At 42.8% G+C, this 13,086-nt stretch overlaps 1 protein-coding gene across 1 annotated transcript in view; it reads left to right on the plus strand.

Moving 5' to 3' along the window:
• Positions 1-13,086, plus strand: part of tmtc1 (transmembrane O-mannosyltransferase targeting cadherins 1) — a 301,187-nt gene that overhangs the window by 227,493 nt on the left and 60,608 nt on the right. The window contains exons 9-10 of the mRNA XM_049567069.1: positions 5,386-5,553; positions 6,174-6,287. Of these exons, the coding sequence (XP_049423026.1) occupies positions 5,386-5,553; positions 6,174-6,287 (282 nt within the window). The remainder of the gene's footprint in view (positions 1-5,385; positions 5,554-6,173; positions 6,288-13,086) is intronic.

Genomic DNA, 13,086 nt, shown 5'->3' on the forward strand with positions numbered 1-13,086 from the left:
CAGGCTGTGTAAGGGCTATTTGACCAAGAAGGAGAGTGATGGAGTGCTGCGGCAGATGACCTGGCCTCCACAGTCACCGGACCTGAACCCAATCGAGATGGTTTGGGGTGAGCTGGACCGCAGAGTGAAGGCAAAGGGGCCAACAAGTGCTAAACACCTCTGGGAACTCCTTCAAGACTGTTGGAAAACCATTTCAGGTGACTACCTCTTGAAGCTCATCGAGAGAATGCCAAGAGTGTGCAAAGCAGTAATCAGAGCAAAGGGTGGCTATTCTGAAGAAACTAGAATATAAAACATGTTTTCAGTTATTTCACCTTTTTTTGTTAAGTACATAACTCCACATGTGTTCATTCATAGTTTTGATGCCTTCAGTGAGAATCTAAAATGTAAATAGTCATGGAAATAAAGAAAACGCATTGAATGAGAAGGTGTGTCCAAACTTTTGGCCTGTACTGTACTTATATTAAGTTCTTCTTAATTTCCCATTTTATTTTTGCCTTTGTGTCTTGGTGCTTACAATTATTTTCTAAAATAGTATATATGGCAGAGATTTGGTGTGGTACTCTAGTTTTGTCATAGTTCTTTATCAAAAATTGCACCAGTGGGTGAAAATCTCTGCTGGTCTTCCTTCCAATTTCGTTGTATTGAATATAACTTCTTATTTGTAAATATCGGAAGAAATGGGAATGTGGTAAAAGGTACTGTTTACTTAGAGATTCAAATGACATTATTCCATTCTCGTTTAAACACTGTCCAAAAATTGTCAGTCCCTTTTGTGCCCACATTTCAAAAACTTCATCAGTTTTGTTAGGCATGAATTCAGGGTCTTCTTTTATCTCTCGCAATGCCAATAAATCTTTCTTTATTTCAACAGTTCTTTTTATTCTAGCCCAAATTTCTAGAGTGCTTCTAAGTAGTGTATTATCTTTTACTAATGCTTTTCATTGGCTTTCTGTACAGAAGGGAATCGTTTTTATTGGACCATGACACATGGGCATTTCTATTGACCTCCACTTTGCTACTGAATTATCATTTAACCAAGTACGTATTGGCTGCATTTGTGCTGCAAAATAATAATGCTTCAAATTTGGAAGGGCAAGCCCCCCCTTCTCTTTAGCCATTTTCAATGTCTTCATTTTAATTCCTGGTTTCTTGGCGTCCCGAATAAAATTACCTATCATTGTATCCCAGTTTTTGAAAGTGTTTGCACATAAATACAATGGTATTGTCTGGAATAAAAACAAAAAACATGGAAGTACATTCATTCTAATTGCATCTATTCTCCTACCCAGTGACCCTATAACAGATTTTCACCTGTTCGTTTCCTGTCGGACTTGTGCTTCCAAACATTTATAGTTCAACTGATACAGTAACCTAGTATTCTTTGGTAGCACAGTTCCCAGGTACTTAATTCTGTCCTTGTCCCATTGCCATAAGTATTTACTTTTCAGCTCCTTAGAGACCGGGGCTCCTAGGACCATTGCTTCACACTTCTGTGTGTTTAGCTTATACCCTGACACAAGACTATAATTTTCAGTAACTTGCATAAGTGCTGGTAGAGATTTATCTAAGTTTGTAACATATAAAACTACATCATCGGCATATAAAGCCAGTTTATGGAAGTCCTCTGTTACTTTCACACCCTCAATTTCATTAGTTGCTCTAATACATGCTGCCAGGGGTTCAGTGCAGATTGCAAAAATTAGTGGGGATAGGGGATCCCCTTGTCTTGTTCCCCGTTTCAATTCAAAACTGTCGCATAAGGTCCAATTTACCCTGACTTGAGCTTTTGGCCTGTTATACATAGCTTGAAGCCATTTGATAAAGGTGTCATGAAAACCAAATCTACTACAGGTTTCAAATATAAAAGGCCATGACACCCTGTCACCCAGTATGAGATCTTTGATAACTACTTCAATTTAGTACATTATGGACACTATGTACTTCTTGTATGGTTCACTAATCTCAACAGGGTACTATTGTCTCAAACCACACACTGCCATTTTGCACTTACCAGAAGTAATGTCAGCTTTTGTTTTTTATCTCCTCATCTTCTTTTTCTTCTTCTTCTTTGCCTTCTTTTACACAGCAAATTGCAAACAGGCAGTCAGTATTGCCAACATTTGACCGCAGTCTCCACCCACACATAAACCAAACTTACATAACATCAGTGCCGATTAAAATATGTTGCCATAGCCAGGAGCAAGTTAGCTAGCTGGCGAATGCTAATATTAGCACTCGCATCATTGTTTGCGGTACCAAATCATTACAGACCCAACAAACATTACTGACGGCTTCTATTCAACAACATTATTGGTACTTAGTGCAAAAAACATGTATACCTGACATCTGTATAACACAGCGGTGTTCACAGCCAACTCAGGCTTCTTGTTGTCCCCAGCTGCCATGTCAAAATGTAAGAAGTTTGTGACGTGCCCTCTGCTAGGTCACAAAGATGGCGACTGTTGAGGTTGAGAAGTGTCCATCATTCCACACTCAGTCAAGAGTGTCTCTCATCTGTGAAGAAAACAGGGCACCAATGGTGGACCTGCCAATTCTGGTGTTCTCTGGCAAATGCCAATGGAGCTGCATGGTGCTGGGCTGTGAGCACAGGTCCCACTGGAGGATGTTGGGCCCTCATGTCACCCTCATGGAGTCTGTTTCTGACAGCTTGATCAGAAACATGCACACCAGTAGCCTGCTGGAGGACATTTTGTAGGGCTCTGGCAGTGCTCCTACCGTTCCTCCTTGCACAAAGGAGCACACACTGGTCCTGCTTCTGGTTTGAATGGCTGGACTCCTGGTATCTCCTCAGTGCTCTTGAAACTGTGCTGGGGGACACAGCAAACCTTCTTGCGACTGCATGTATAGATGTGCCATCCTGTCGGAGCTGGACTACCTGTGCAACCTGATTGGGCTGCAGGTACCACCTCATGCTACCAGTAGTGACAAGGACACTAGTAGAACACAAAACTAGACAAGAATCAGTCAGGATGGATAAGAGCAGAGCAACTGTCTGTGGCCACCACATATAAAACCATTCCTTTTTTGGGTGTTGTCTTGTTTTTGCCTCTCCATTGCACCTGTTGGCACTTTCATTCTCATCAAAGCAGGTGAAACTGATTCACAATCACTTGTGCTTTGTAAATGGACAGATTGATATTTCTGAAGTTTAACTGACCTGGTGTTATACAGTGGCCATTGAGTGTTCCCTTAATTTTTGAGCAGTGTGTTGTTCTCAACCTCTCTTTCCTTTGTGTCTGTATGCTGACCCATAGAGAGAGACAACTGTTAAATTTCACATTCACATCTACAGGCAACTAAGAGTCAACACTTAACACAACGTGCATGTCTTTGAACTGTGGCAGTAAGCCACTAACCTGAGGAGAACTTGCAAACTCCACACAAAATGGCTTAAGCCACCAAGCGTACTCAAACCCAAAATCCTCTTGCTATGAGTCAACAGTGCTACCCGCTATACCACTGTGCCGCCCAGTTTTATCTTTTTTTAAATTACTATTATATTGAATATTTAATCAGGTAATCTCAAGCAAGTGAAAATGGATGAGGAAGACGAATAACACATGCTGCAAAACAGAGTTGGTCACACACAAGACCATACAAACAGCATCAGAGATAATCTGTCATGGTGCAGGAATACAGGGACAGGGATTGGACCCAAATACAGGGAGTTAGGGGGCAGTAGGATTACTGAAATGATGAAAATCAAGCTTACAGGTGGCAAGAGTCCACATGGGCCAACCAGGCGGATTACAGGCAGGCAGGCAGGCACCTGACAGGCAAAAAGGTGGCAGGCAACAAAATACCACATAGCAACAATAACAATCCGACAAGAAAACAAAGGAAGTGGACCGGTATATATAAGGCCTCTCCCAACTCATCCCCTACGCCCTCTCCCTGCCCACTTCCACTCTGTTTCTGCATTCAAGGGTGTCACCTCATTAAGTGCCATCTCAAACCAGTTGGTGCCATAAGGCACTGTATTGCATATGTAACCTAGCTAGGGATGCACAATGTTTGATTTTTTTGCCAATATCCAATATGCCAATATATAACAACTCATTTGGCTGATAAACGAAGCCGATATCAATATGTCCACTTTTTTTTTTTTTTTTTCTCCACCTAATTTTAATGATCAAGTCTGTTCTGTATTGGAATTATGCATACTCTTATAATGATGGCCTACCAGCAGATGGAGACATGAAATACAATGCTTTTTAATGGATGTAATATTCATTCATTGTGCAAAATAAGAAAAAGCATATTGGCGGATTTTGATATTTCATTTCAAAGCCAATATCTGCCAGTTCCGATGATCTGCTGATATTATATACACATTCCCAAGCCTAGCAGCTGGCTGACTTTTCCTCTACTCATATGAAGGATATATCACATTTCAACGCTGTTTTATTGGGGCTTTGTCTTTTTAATTTATTATTTCTTCTCTGTGAAATAAGAGTAAATAGGCCGCCGCTATAAAGTCCCCCTATCTAAGAAAAACATCCACAAAAACTCATTCATACCCACTGCCATAAACATCTTAAATAAATAATGAACAATGGACAAAAATAACCCTGATGCACTATGTCACTTTACACATATCCACACCTCTTATCTAGTTTTAATTTTATACTTGTTTTTAAGATCTATACACACTGTGTGTGCTTTCAGAATCTGTGTTGTGCGATTGTTTCCAATCAGTGTATGTCTTGTTTTGTATGTGGAGCCACGTCAAAGAAGATTTTCTGTTATGACAGACAATAAAGTTTTCTGAATCTGAATCTGAAATTCTTCCCTTGATCTTACAAAAATAAACAGGTGGTCTGCGTTACCACAAAATTACATTTTTCCTCTGGGTACTCCAGCTTCCTCCCACAGTCCAAAGACATGCAGGTTAGGCTAATTTGTGACCTAAATTACCCGTTAGTGTGAATATGAGCATGAATGATAGTCTGTCTCTATGTGTCAGCCTTGTGATGGTCTGACAACCTGTCCAAGGTGTACCCCACCTCTTGCCCAGTGTCAGATGAGATAAGCGCCAATCCCCCACAGCATAAATTGACAGATTGATATCCCTGAAGATTAACTGACTTGGTGTTATACTGTGTCGATTAAGTGTTCCCTTCATTTTATTTTTGAGCAGTGTATTTTGATGAGTTACAATAGTTGGCTTTAATGTTGCGCCTTTGAGTGTTCAGGAGGCATGTGTTTAGGGATGACAGTGACGCTGAAAAGATGTAGGACTGTAATAATAGATCAAGAAGAGCTCATGGATAATATCTTTGTGGTTTTTGTCTCTCACCCTCCTGTCTCTCTTCCTTTCCCCTCACCTAAATTCTCCCTCTTCCCTGTCTCCTCTTTTAGTATGGGTTACTGTATCCTGGTTGTTCATGGCCTGGGTCGGCTGTGTTCAGTGGTGGGCCGTTGGGGCACCACACTCCTCAGTGTCTCCATGCTGTTGCTACTCCTGCTCTTCTCCTGGAAGACTGTCCAGCAGAACCATGTCTGGCTCTCCAGGGAGGCCCTCTTCCGGTAAGGAGACAGAAAGACTGCGTGTGTGTGTGTGTGTGTGTGTCTGTGTCTGTGTCTGTGTCTGTGTGTCTGTGTCTGTGTCTGTGGGTGGGTGTGGTTCTGGCAAATGATTAGGATGCCTCCTGGACACCTCCCATTAGAGGCGTTCTGGTGGGAGGTCCCGGGGCAAACCCAGAACACACTGGAGGGATTATATCCCATCTGGCCTGGGTCCACCTTGGGGTCCCCAACGAGGTACTAGAAAGCGTCACTGGAAAGAGGGACGTCTGGGGTGCTTTGCTTGGCCTGCTGTCCCTGCAACTCGGCCCTGCATAGGCAGAGGAATATGAATGAATTAATGAATGTTTACAGGGAGGTAATCAAAGTTAAAAACACATCAAGAAAGACATTATTTTAGACTTTCTTAATTTACACATGAAAGTCATATTTCTCATGAAGTTGATAAATCCCTGACCAGTGCAGGTAACTGGCACATAGATCCAGTCCAAGTGGGCAGCTGACTTCCTTGAAAGGTTTTTTTTTTTCTCAGTTATTTTTCTCAGATGTCTACACCTCATTTCTTTCTTCAGACTGATTTAATGCCCCCTCCTCCTTCTCCATCTTCTTCCTCCTTGTTTCAGCTCTGGTATCCAGACTCTGCCTCACAATGCCAAAGTCCATTACAACTACGCCAACTTCCTGAAAGACAGTGGCCGCCACCAGGAGGCCATTCACCACTACACTACTGCCCTCAGGTAAGACTGAACTAAAGCTCTCTGACTGTATTAATCTGACATTATTTTTTTCTCACTTAAGTTTTCATTGAGTTATCTTTATTCCACACAAATCGAGTGACACACAATATACACAAAGCAGCTTCCTGTTGCTGATAGAATGAAGGTTACAATATTGTAAGTTTAGTTCTATAAACACAAGTGTAGCCCTCTGCTGGACTGTCCTGTAGTTGCGGGTACACATTCATCCATTGAAATTTGCATAAATATAGCTGGTCTGTCTGCTATCCTACACCCTCTTCAGCAAGCAGCGTAGGAGCCACAGGGCCTCTAGGTACAGGGCTCTGCTTGTGTGAACTAGGCTTACAATATCTTAAAGTTCATTCTCTCTCACATAGGCTCTGCCCTCTACTGGACTCTATAGGTACAGTAGGTGGAGCCTGATAAATAAACACCCTGTAACGACAAAACATCAACCCAGCCACATACCACAGTGATCCAGACCAGCTAAATGTTAGTTGCCACAGCCTGCCTGCTTCTCTATAACCTAGACCACCACGGTAGAGAAGTAGGGTGTTCCAGCCAACTCAGGCTGTATTCACCTGAACTTGGTAGAGCCACTAACTGACCTTGCAGGTGACACACGGTAAATATGCCTAGAGGGGATTCAGATGCAACACAACTGACACACACCCCATCCATTTCACCAGTCATGTGTCATTCCAGCGAGCACAGACCCTGAAAAGGGGCCTGACATGTCCAGGAGATAGCACCATATGAGCATTGTCCTTGAACGTCACTCGTATGAACAAAGCTGCCAACACTGCCACACTGTATGTAGAGTGTGTACAGGTCACAGTGGGGGGGTCCCTGCCTTCCAGCCTATAGGCACGGGAGCTGCACTCACAAAGCAATCATGAAAGGCCTTTTTTGAATTGGGCTTTACAGGGCACACTATCCCTGAAGCACATGAACAGCTGTTCAGTATGTCTGATGGGGGCCGTGTATTCAACATAACATGCTAGCACACAAACTAAGTTCAGCAGATGCAAGTTTGCCTCCTTGTTCACAGCATGAGGTGGAAGACAAAAGGCATCTAATTATATAACTCTTGACCTGGAAGAACTCCTCAAGGTTTTGGAACAAGGAAGGGATTTGGTCTGAGAGAAGCTCTGCTGCAGTCAACATGAAGCAGCAAGTAACTAGGGTGTACCGACATGGTGATTAGTTCACACACACTCTTACCTGAGGTCAGTGCAAGCAGCAAAGTTGTGTAAAACGACAATGACTTCAGAAAGGAGGTTTCAGACTTCCGGCAACGTCATGACTGGGGTGGATGTGTCGCCGACTCGCTCACAGAGAAACCCTCTTTAAACAACGCAAGAGCAGAACACGTGCACCAAGATCCAAAATAGTCAGATTTGTGGACTATTATACAAAGGATGTTGTTTTGCAACAGGCCTGGAAGCAACGGCAGATAACATATGAGGGGGACAAAGTGTATTTCGACCAGGATTATTCTCCGGACATCCAGAGAAAATGCAAGGAGGTGTGACAAGTGATTAAACAACTACGGGAGAAAAACATCTGAGCCAAGTCTCCATTCCAGACGCAGCTCAGGATTTTTCTAGCCTCCGCAGTCAGCGCTTTTCAGATACTGACCGAGGCAGCACCCACGCTGGAGAAGATAGGGATCCACATAAAGCTGGACTCAAGAGAAAAGCTGAACGAAGAGCTGTTGCAGGATTGCTGGTCAATGGTCAACAAAAGATACAAGGAGCAGAGAGAAATGTCATCTCTCCCAGAAGAAGATCGGCATACTTTCCTTGGCACCTTAGGAAAATGACTAAAGACAGGTTTGAAACAAATACTAATGTAAGACAATAACGAAAGGCTATTGTTACTACTGAGTAAATAAGAAGTGTATGGGGGTATGTGAATCTATGCCTGCGTGTGCAGGTATTGTATGTTTTGAGCGTGTATGTCTGGGCGTGTGTGTGATCGTGTATGTGTGTGTGGATATATGTTCATGGGGGCATGTATGCATGTGTACGCATGTGCATATGTGCTAATTTTGCATGTATGTATGTATGGTTTGGTCTTTTGCTTTAAAGAAGGTGAGCTATACCATGTTAAAAAATCATATCAAGGCTGGGTTTGTATTATATCGTGCTACTTGATTTAAAAGCAGTTGAAAAGAAGACCAGAGGGGGGTTCTCTAGGTGCGGGGGGTGACTCCATAACTGTTAGGATTCCCAAAGAGGGATTTTAAGCAACCTTATGTAGCAACCACACTGTAGTAGGTTCACCCAGGAGAGAGCTAATCACATCTCTTTCATTCACAAGGTGCTGGCATTTGGTTCAGGTGGTCCAGCTGGGTTGGTCAGATAGGAAGTGTCTTTTTCCTTATTTTTTTCTCTCTCTCTCTCTCTTCTTTCTTCTGTATTTTTTCATAAAGTTGAAAATGTTCGCTTATTTGTTTGTTCAGCCATTGTTGTCTTGTTCATGGAGCAGTATCACAGCAACACAGTCCTATACAGTATTCCAGAGGTATAGCAGACATACACAGGCCAATCAAAGTAATATACAAAAATGGTACAGACACCCAAATTTAAAGTACACAGTGCCAGAGTGCCAGACAATGTTTAACTTAAAGTTGATAAGCTACAGTGTGAATGGACTAAATCACCTGATGAAGAGGAGAAATTATTCATTACAGTGAGGTGGTCTTTCTGCTGGGCCTGTCACTTGCGGCCTCATGCCTATGACCGAATCACAGCCGTGACGATATACAGAGTATAACATCACTCCCTCTCGTGTGATATTGCTTAATTATTACATTATGAGTTGCAACATTGTTTCACGTAGGTCATGAACACTGGTCTCCTGGTTTGACCCATACACCACTCCTCCCTCCCACCTGCTTTACTCAGACTTTCTTGTTCTTTACACAACACCATTGCTACAAATGGGTTTACATTGGAGTTAGTTGAAAACCAGGTACATCCCATACAAATACTAAAGGTACCTTGCACATTGGAATCTGACGCTGACGACCGCTGACCACATTGCAGTTTTTAATTCTTTGGGAATAAAAAACAACTGACTGAACATACCAATCCAAATCAAGATTTGAATAATTTTGAAAAGATGAATTGTTGAGCCTTAATTTATGGTCATAACACTCTCCCACTGTCCTCTGTTGTGTTTGTTTCAACATTTGGATTTTTCACTTCTCTTTTTCTCTTCTTGTAACAGATAACATCTCTGACATCCTTCTCATTATTCCCAGGTTCTACATTTTACCTTTCCATCTCTTTATTTCTCTACTCTCTGTTTCTAAGTATCCACCCTTTCTCTCCGTCTCTCCTCTTCCCTTCTCCCCAGTCTTCCTGCAGCAGCAGAGTTGTGTGCTGCCAGCATGTAGGAGCTCCACAGCACAACAACCCTCCAGCTTGCCATGCTCCCAGACTCCGAGTAGAGAGCCTCAGCAGCTTTCAGCCAGCTCCAAACCACTTTCCAGCTCATACCAGACCATTCACTTTCAGTTAATTTAGCCAGCCTTTTCAGCTCCGCCTTTTTTCCCCATAGGAAAACAGTGAGAGGGACAAAGATCTCTTTAAATCCCTGACAATTAAAATTTTCAAAGTTAATTTCCTTATTTTCCCAACGTTTTTAAAATCAGTTGGTTCTTCAAATCTCCCTCAGAGGGTCAAGTTCATGTGATGTGTGATATAAGCAGAGCTGATGCATAATTTAGTTAGTACACCCAACCTAATTTTAGGGTGTTTTAGCCACATCTGCAGCCAGGATGAATCCAAGTAACTTTGGTGATTCATTGACTGCTCCTCCAGATGGTGCACACTGTTACCTATGTGGATGCGCCGATTACACATAGGCGTAATATTATGGAGGCAAAGACAGGACCACACAGACAAACAAGTTTGCACTTATAGTAATAAACCTTAAGAGAATTATTACCATAATCTATATCACCACCTGTCTTTATTGAGCTTTATAGTGAGTTTCAGCTCATTGTTTAGCTGTCCACCTCACAACTTCAGTGTTTTAGTTTACTCTCACTGCTCGCACATATGTCATTTTCGGCTACAGCAGGCAGTTGTTTTCAGAGAACAAGCTCTAAAACTCCAATGTACACTACCTGCTCAGCACCAAACAGCACACAGGCACAGAGATTATTCATTTCTTTAGTGAATATTGGGATTGCATTCATCAGATGGACACAAACATCACTCCGAATGAATGCTTATGTTGCCCTGTAGCTGCTGGATATATAAATAAGCAACTGTTGTTAGAGCCAGAACAATGACTTTGTTAATGCTGGGAGCCCCCAGTTCCCTCTCTCAGTTTTGCTGACCACATCTTAGCCTGACCTCTCAATTCCCTCTGCATAGATCCTGCCTTTCACCTCCCAGCTTCCCTCTCCTAGCTCCCCTCCTCCCAGCTCCTTCCTCCCTCCTATAGAACTGCTTGTCGTATAGAGTTGTGGGTGGGCTAGTCAGAGTCAGGGGCGTTCTCTGTGTATTGACTGAGTATGCTCACTCTCCCTATTGTCTGTTCTTTGATTCATAATAACTTGAGAATTGTTTGTCATTAGCCCCTTTTACACTGCCAGATTTTCCACAATGTTGGGCCGTTTTGCCGGCCAGCTGCGAGCATTTATACACACAGAGGCGGAATGGCAAGTTGATCTGAGGCGGCCAATTTTCCGCCTCATAGGGTAGTCGTATTGGCGGAACCCTTTCAGTTTAAACAGACCGAGGTGGCCTTCCGCAACGGGAGGGGCTGTTGATGACTTGCGGGAGGAGCTGTTAATGACGCCGCACGTGCGAGCCACTTGCGGTGGATAAACTGCAAACAGCTGATAGCAGGAATTAGTGAGCAGTTAGTAGCAAGAGGGAAACGCAAACCTGACAGACACTGTAAAGATGAGCAACTGGGGAGACAAGGAATTGCACGCCCTCCTTGCCCTCCCAAAGAAGAGGCCATTAATCGCCAGATAATGGGGACGGTGAAGAACGGGCCGACTTACGAGAGTGACTATCGCCGCCTGACTAGCCGCTGCTTCCCTCCTATGTCACTGTTTATGTCACACGCTGAGCTACACGTTTTGTTACTTGCTCACACCCCCCATTGCCCCGAAAAAGGCGCATTCTGTATAAACAAAAGTAGGTAGGCGGCATTTTGCCGCACTCCCCAATTTTGTTTTTATATTGCCAATGCTGAAAAAAGACTGATTGGGCTTTTCTGCAAATTTGCACAATTCCTATCTAAAAAGGGCTATAGAGAGTTGTTTGTTGTGTTGTCTGTGTGATGCTATTGTGTGTGGGCTGGTGGGAGCTGCAGAAGAATGGTCAGCAGTTACAGACAAACATGCAGACATTGGATCAAGATGAGATTAAGGATGATGACTTCTGGACCATTTGTGGATGAAAGACTATAATAAGCCTCATCCAATGCAATGAAAGGGTTGGTGATGATAAGGACCTGGAGATAGAATTAGAAAGCAGCGAAAGAAAGCTATCCCAAGAAAGCCTTCAGGGAATTTTTCAAATTTGACGCAAATGTCCTCTTGGACTTAAAGATGAACTGATTAGAATTTGGTGGTCAAAGGTCAAGGTCACTCTGACCTTACCTGTCTCATTCTTGTGAATTTGATATCTCAAGAATGCCTTGAGGGATTTTTTTTTTTCAAATTTGGCACAAACATTTGGACTCAAAGATAAACTGATTTGAATTTGGTGGTTAAGGTCAAGGTCATCATGACCTTGCATCCCTCTCATTCTCGTGAACACAATATCTCAAGGCCACCTTGAAGGAATTTCTTCAAAATAAGCACCAACATCCACTTTGAGATAAGGCTGCACTGCGCAATTTACATACCCTGTGCAATAATCCCATATCTTTATTATACTGTGTATTGTAAATAGTCTTGTGTGTACAGTAATTCAATTTAGTGCCTTACTTTTATATCCATATGTACATATATATATATTATTATTCAAATTAGGCACAAATGTCCACTTTGAGAATAGGGTGAACTGATTAGAATTTGGTGGTCAAAGGTCAAGGTCATTGTGACCTTGCATGCATCTCATTTTGCGAAGGCCTTGAGAGAATATTCAAAATTTGACATAAATGTCCACTTGTACTCAAGAATGAACTGATTGGAATTAGGGATGGGTCACGATTTTCGAATTTTCGAATAGTCGTTTTATTTTGAAAAATCGATTTTTTAATGCAACTATTACTATTCGCCGTCTTATTTCCCCCCTTTATTTGACACGCAATTCAGCTCCTAACCGCATGAGGGCAGTATAGGATTGCTACAGTGGTGTGAGATGGGCTACCAGCTAGTTTGATGCTCTACTACAAACAGGAGAAACATGCAGAGACTACTACAGTCATCAAAAAGCTTTGACAAAATAAACGAAAATGAGGTGCAGTGCAAACTCTGAGGCAAAGTTTGCATATCACAAGTCCTACAACAAGTATGCACAGTCATTTGAGAGCGAGGCACGCAGGAGGCAGCGAGGGACCGTACCGGCCAGGCTCCACCGCGACACGTCTGCAGCGCAAGTCCCGTAGCAGCTTGTCAAGAGGTCGCCCCCCTGTTAATCAATTACAGCGGCTCCACCGGCAACGGGAGCAGCGCGACAACCCCCGTCTGTCACGTGACAACTCTCTATTTTATGCGGCTCTTCTATTTTTGTCGCGCTACGCTCCCCTACGCGACACTCCAGTAGATAAAAACTACATGAAATAGTGTGCTAAACGTGCACAGTGTGTTTTTAAATGA

This window comes from Epinephelus fuscoguttatus, linkage group LG22 (genome assembly GCF_011397635.1).
Source record: "Epinephelus fuscoguttatus linkage group LG22, E.fuscoguttatus.final_Chr_v1".
NCBI lineage: Eukaryota > Metazoa > Chordata > Actinopteri > Perciformes > Serranidae > Epinephelus > Epinephelus fuscoguttatus.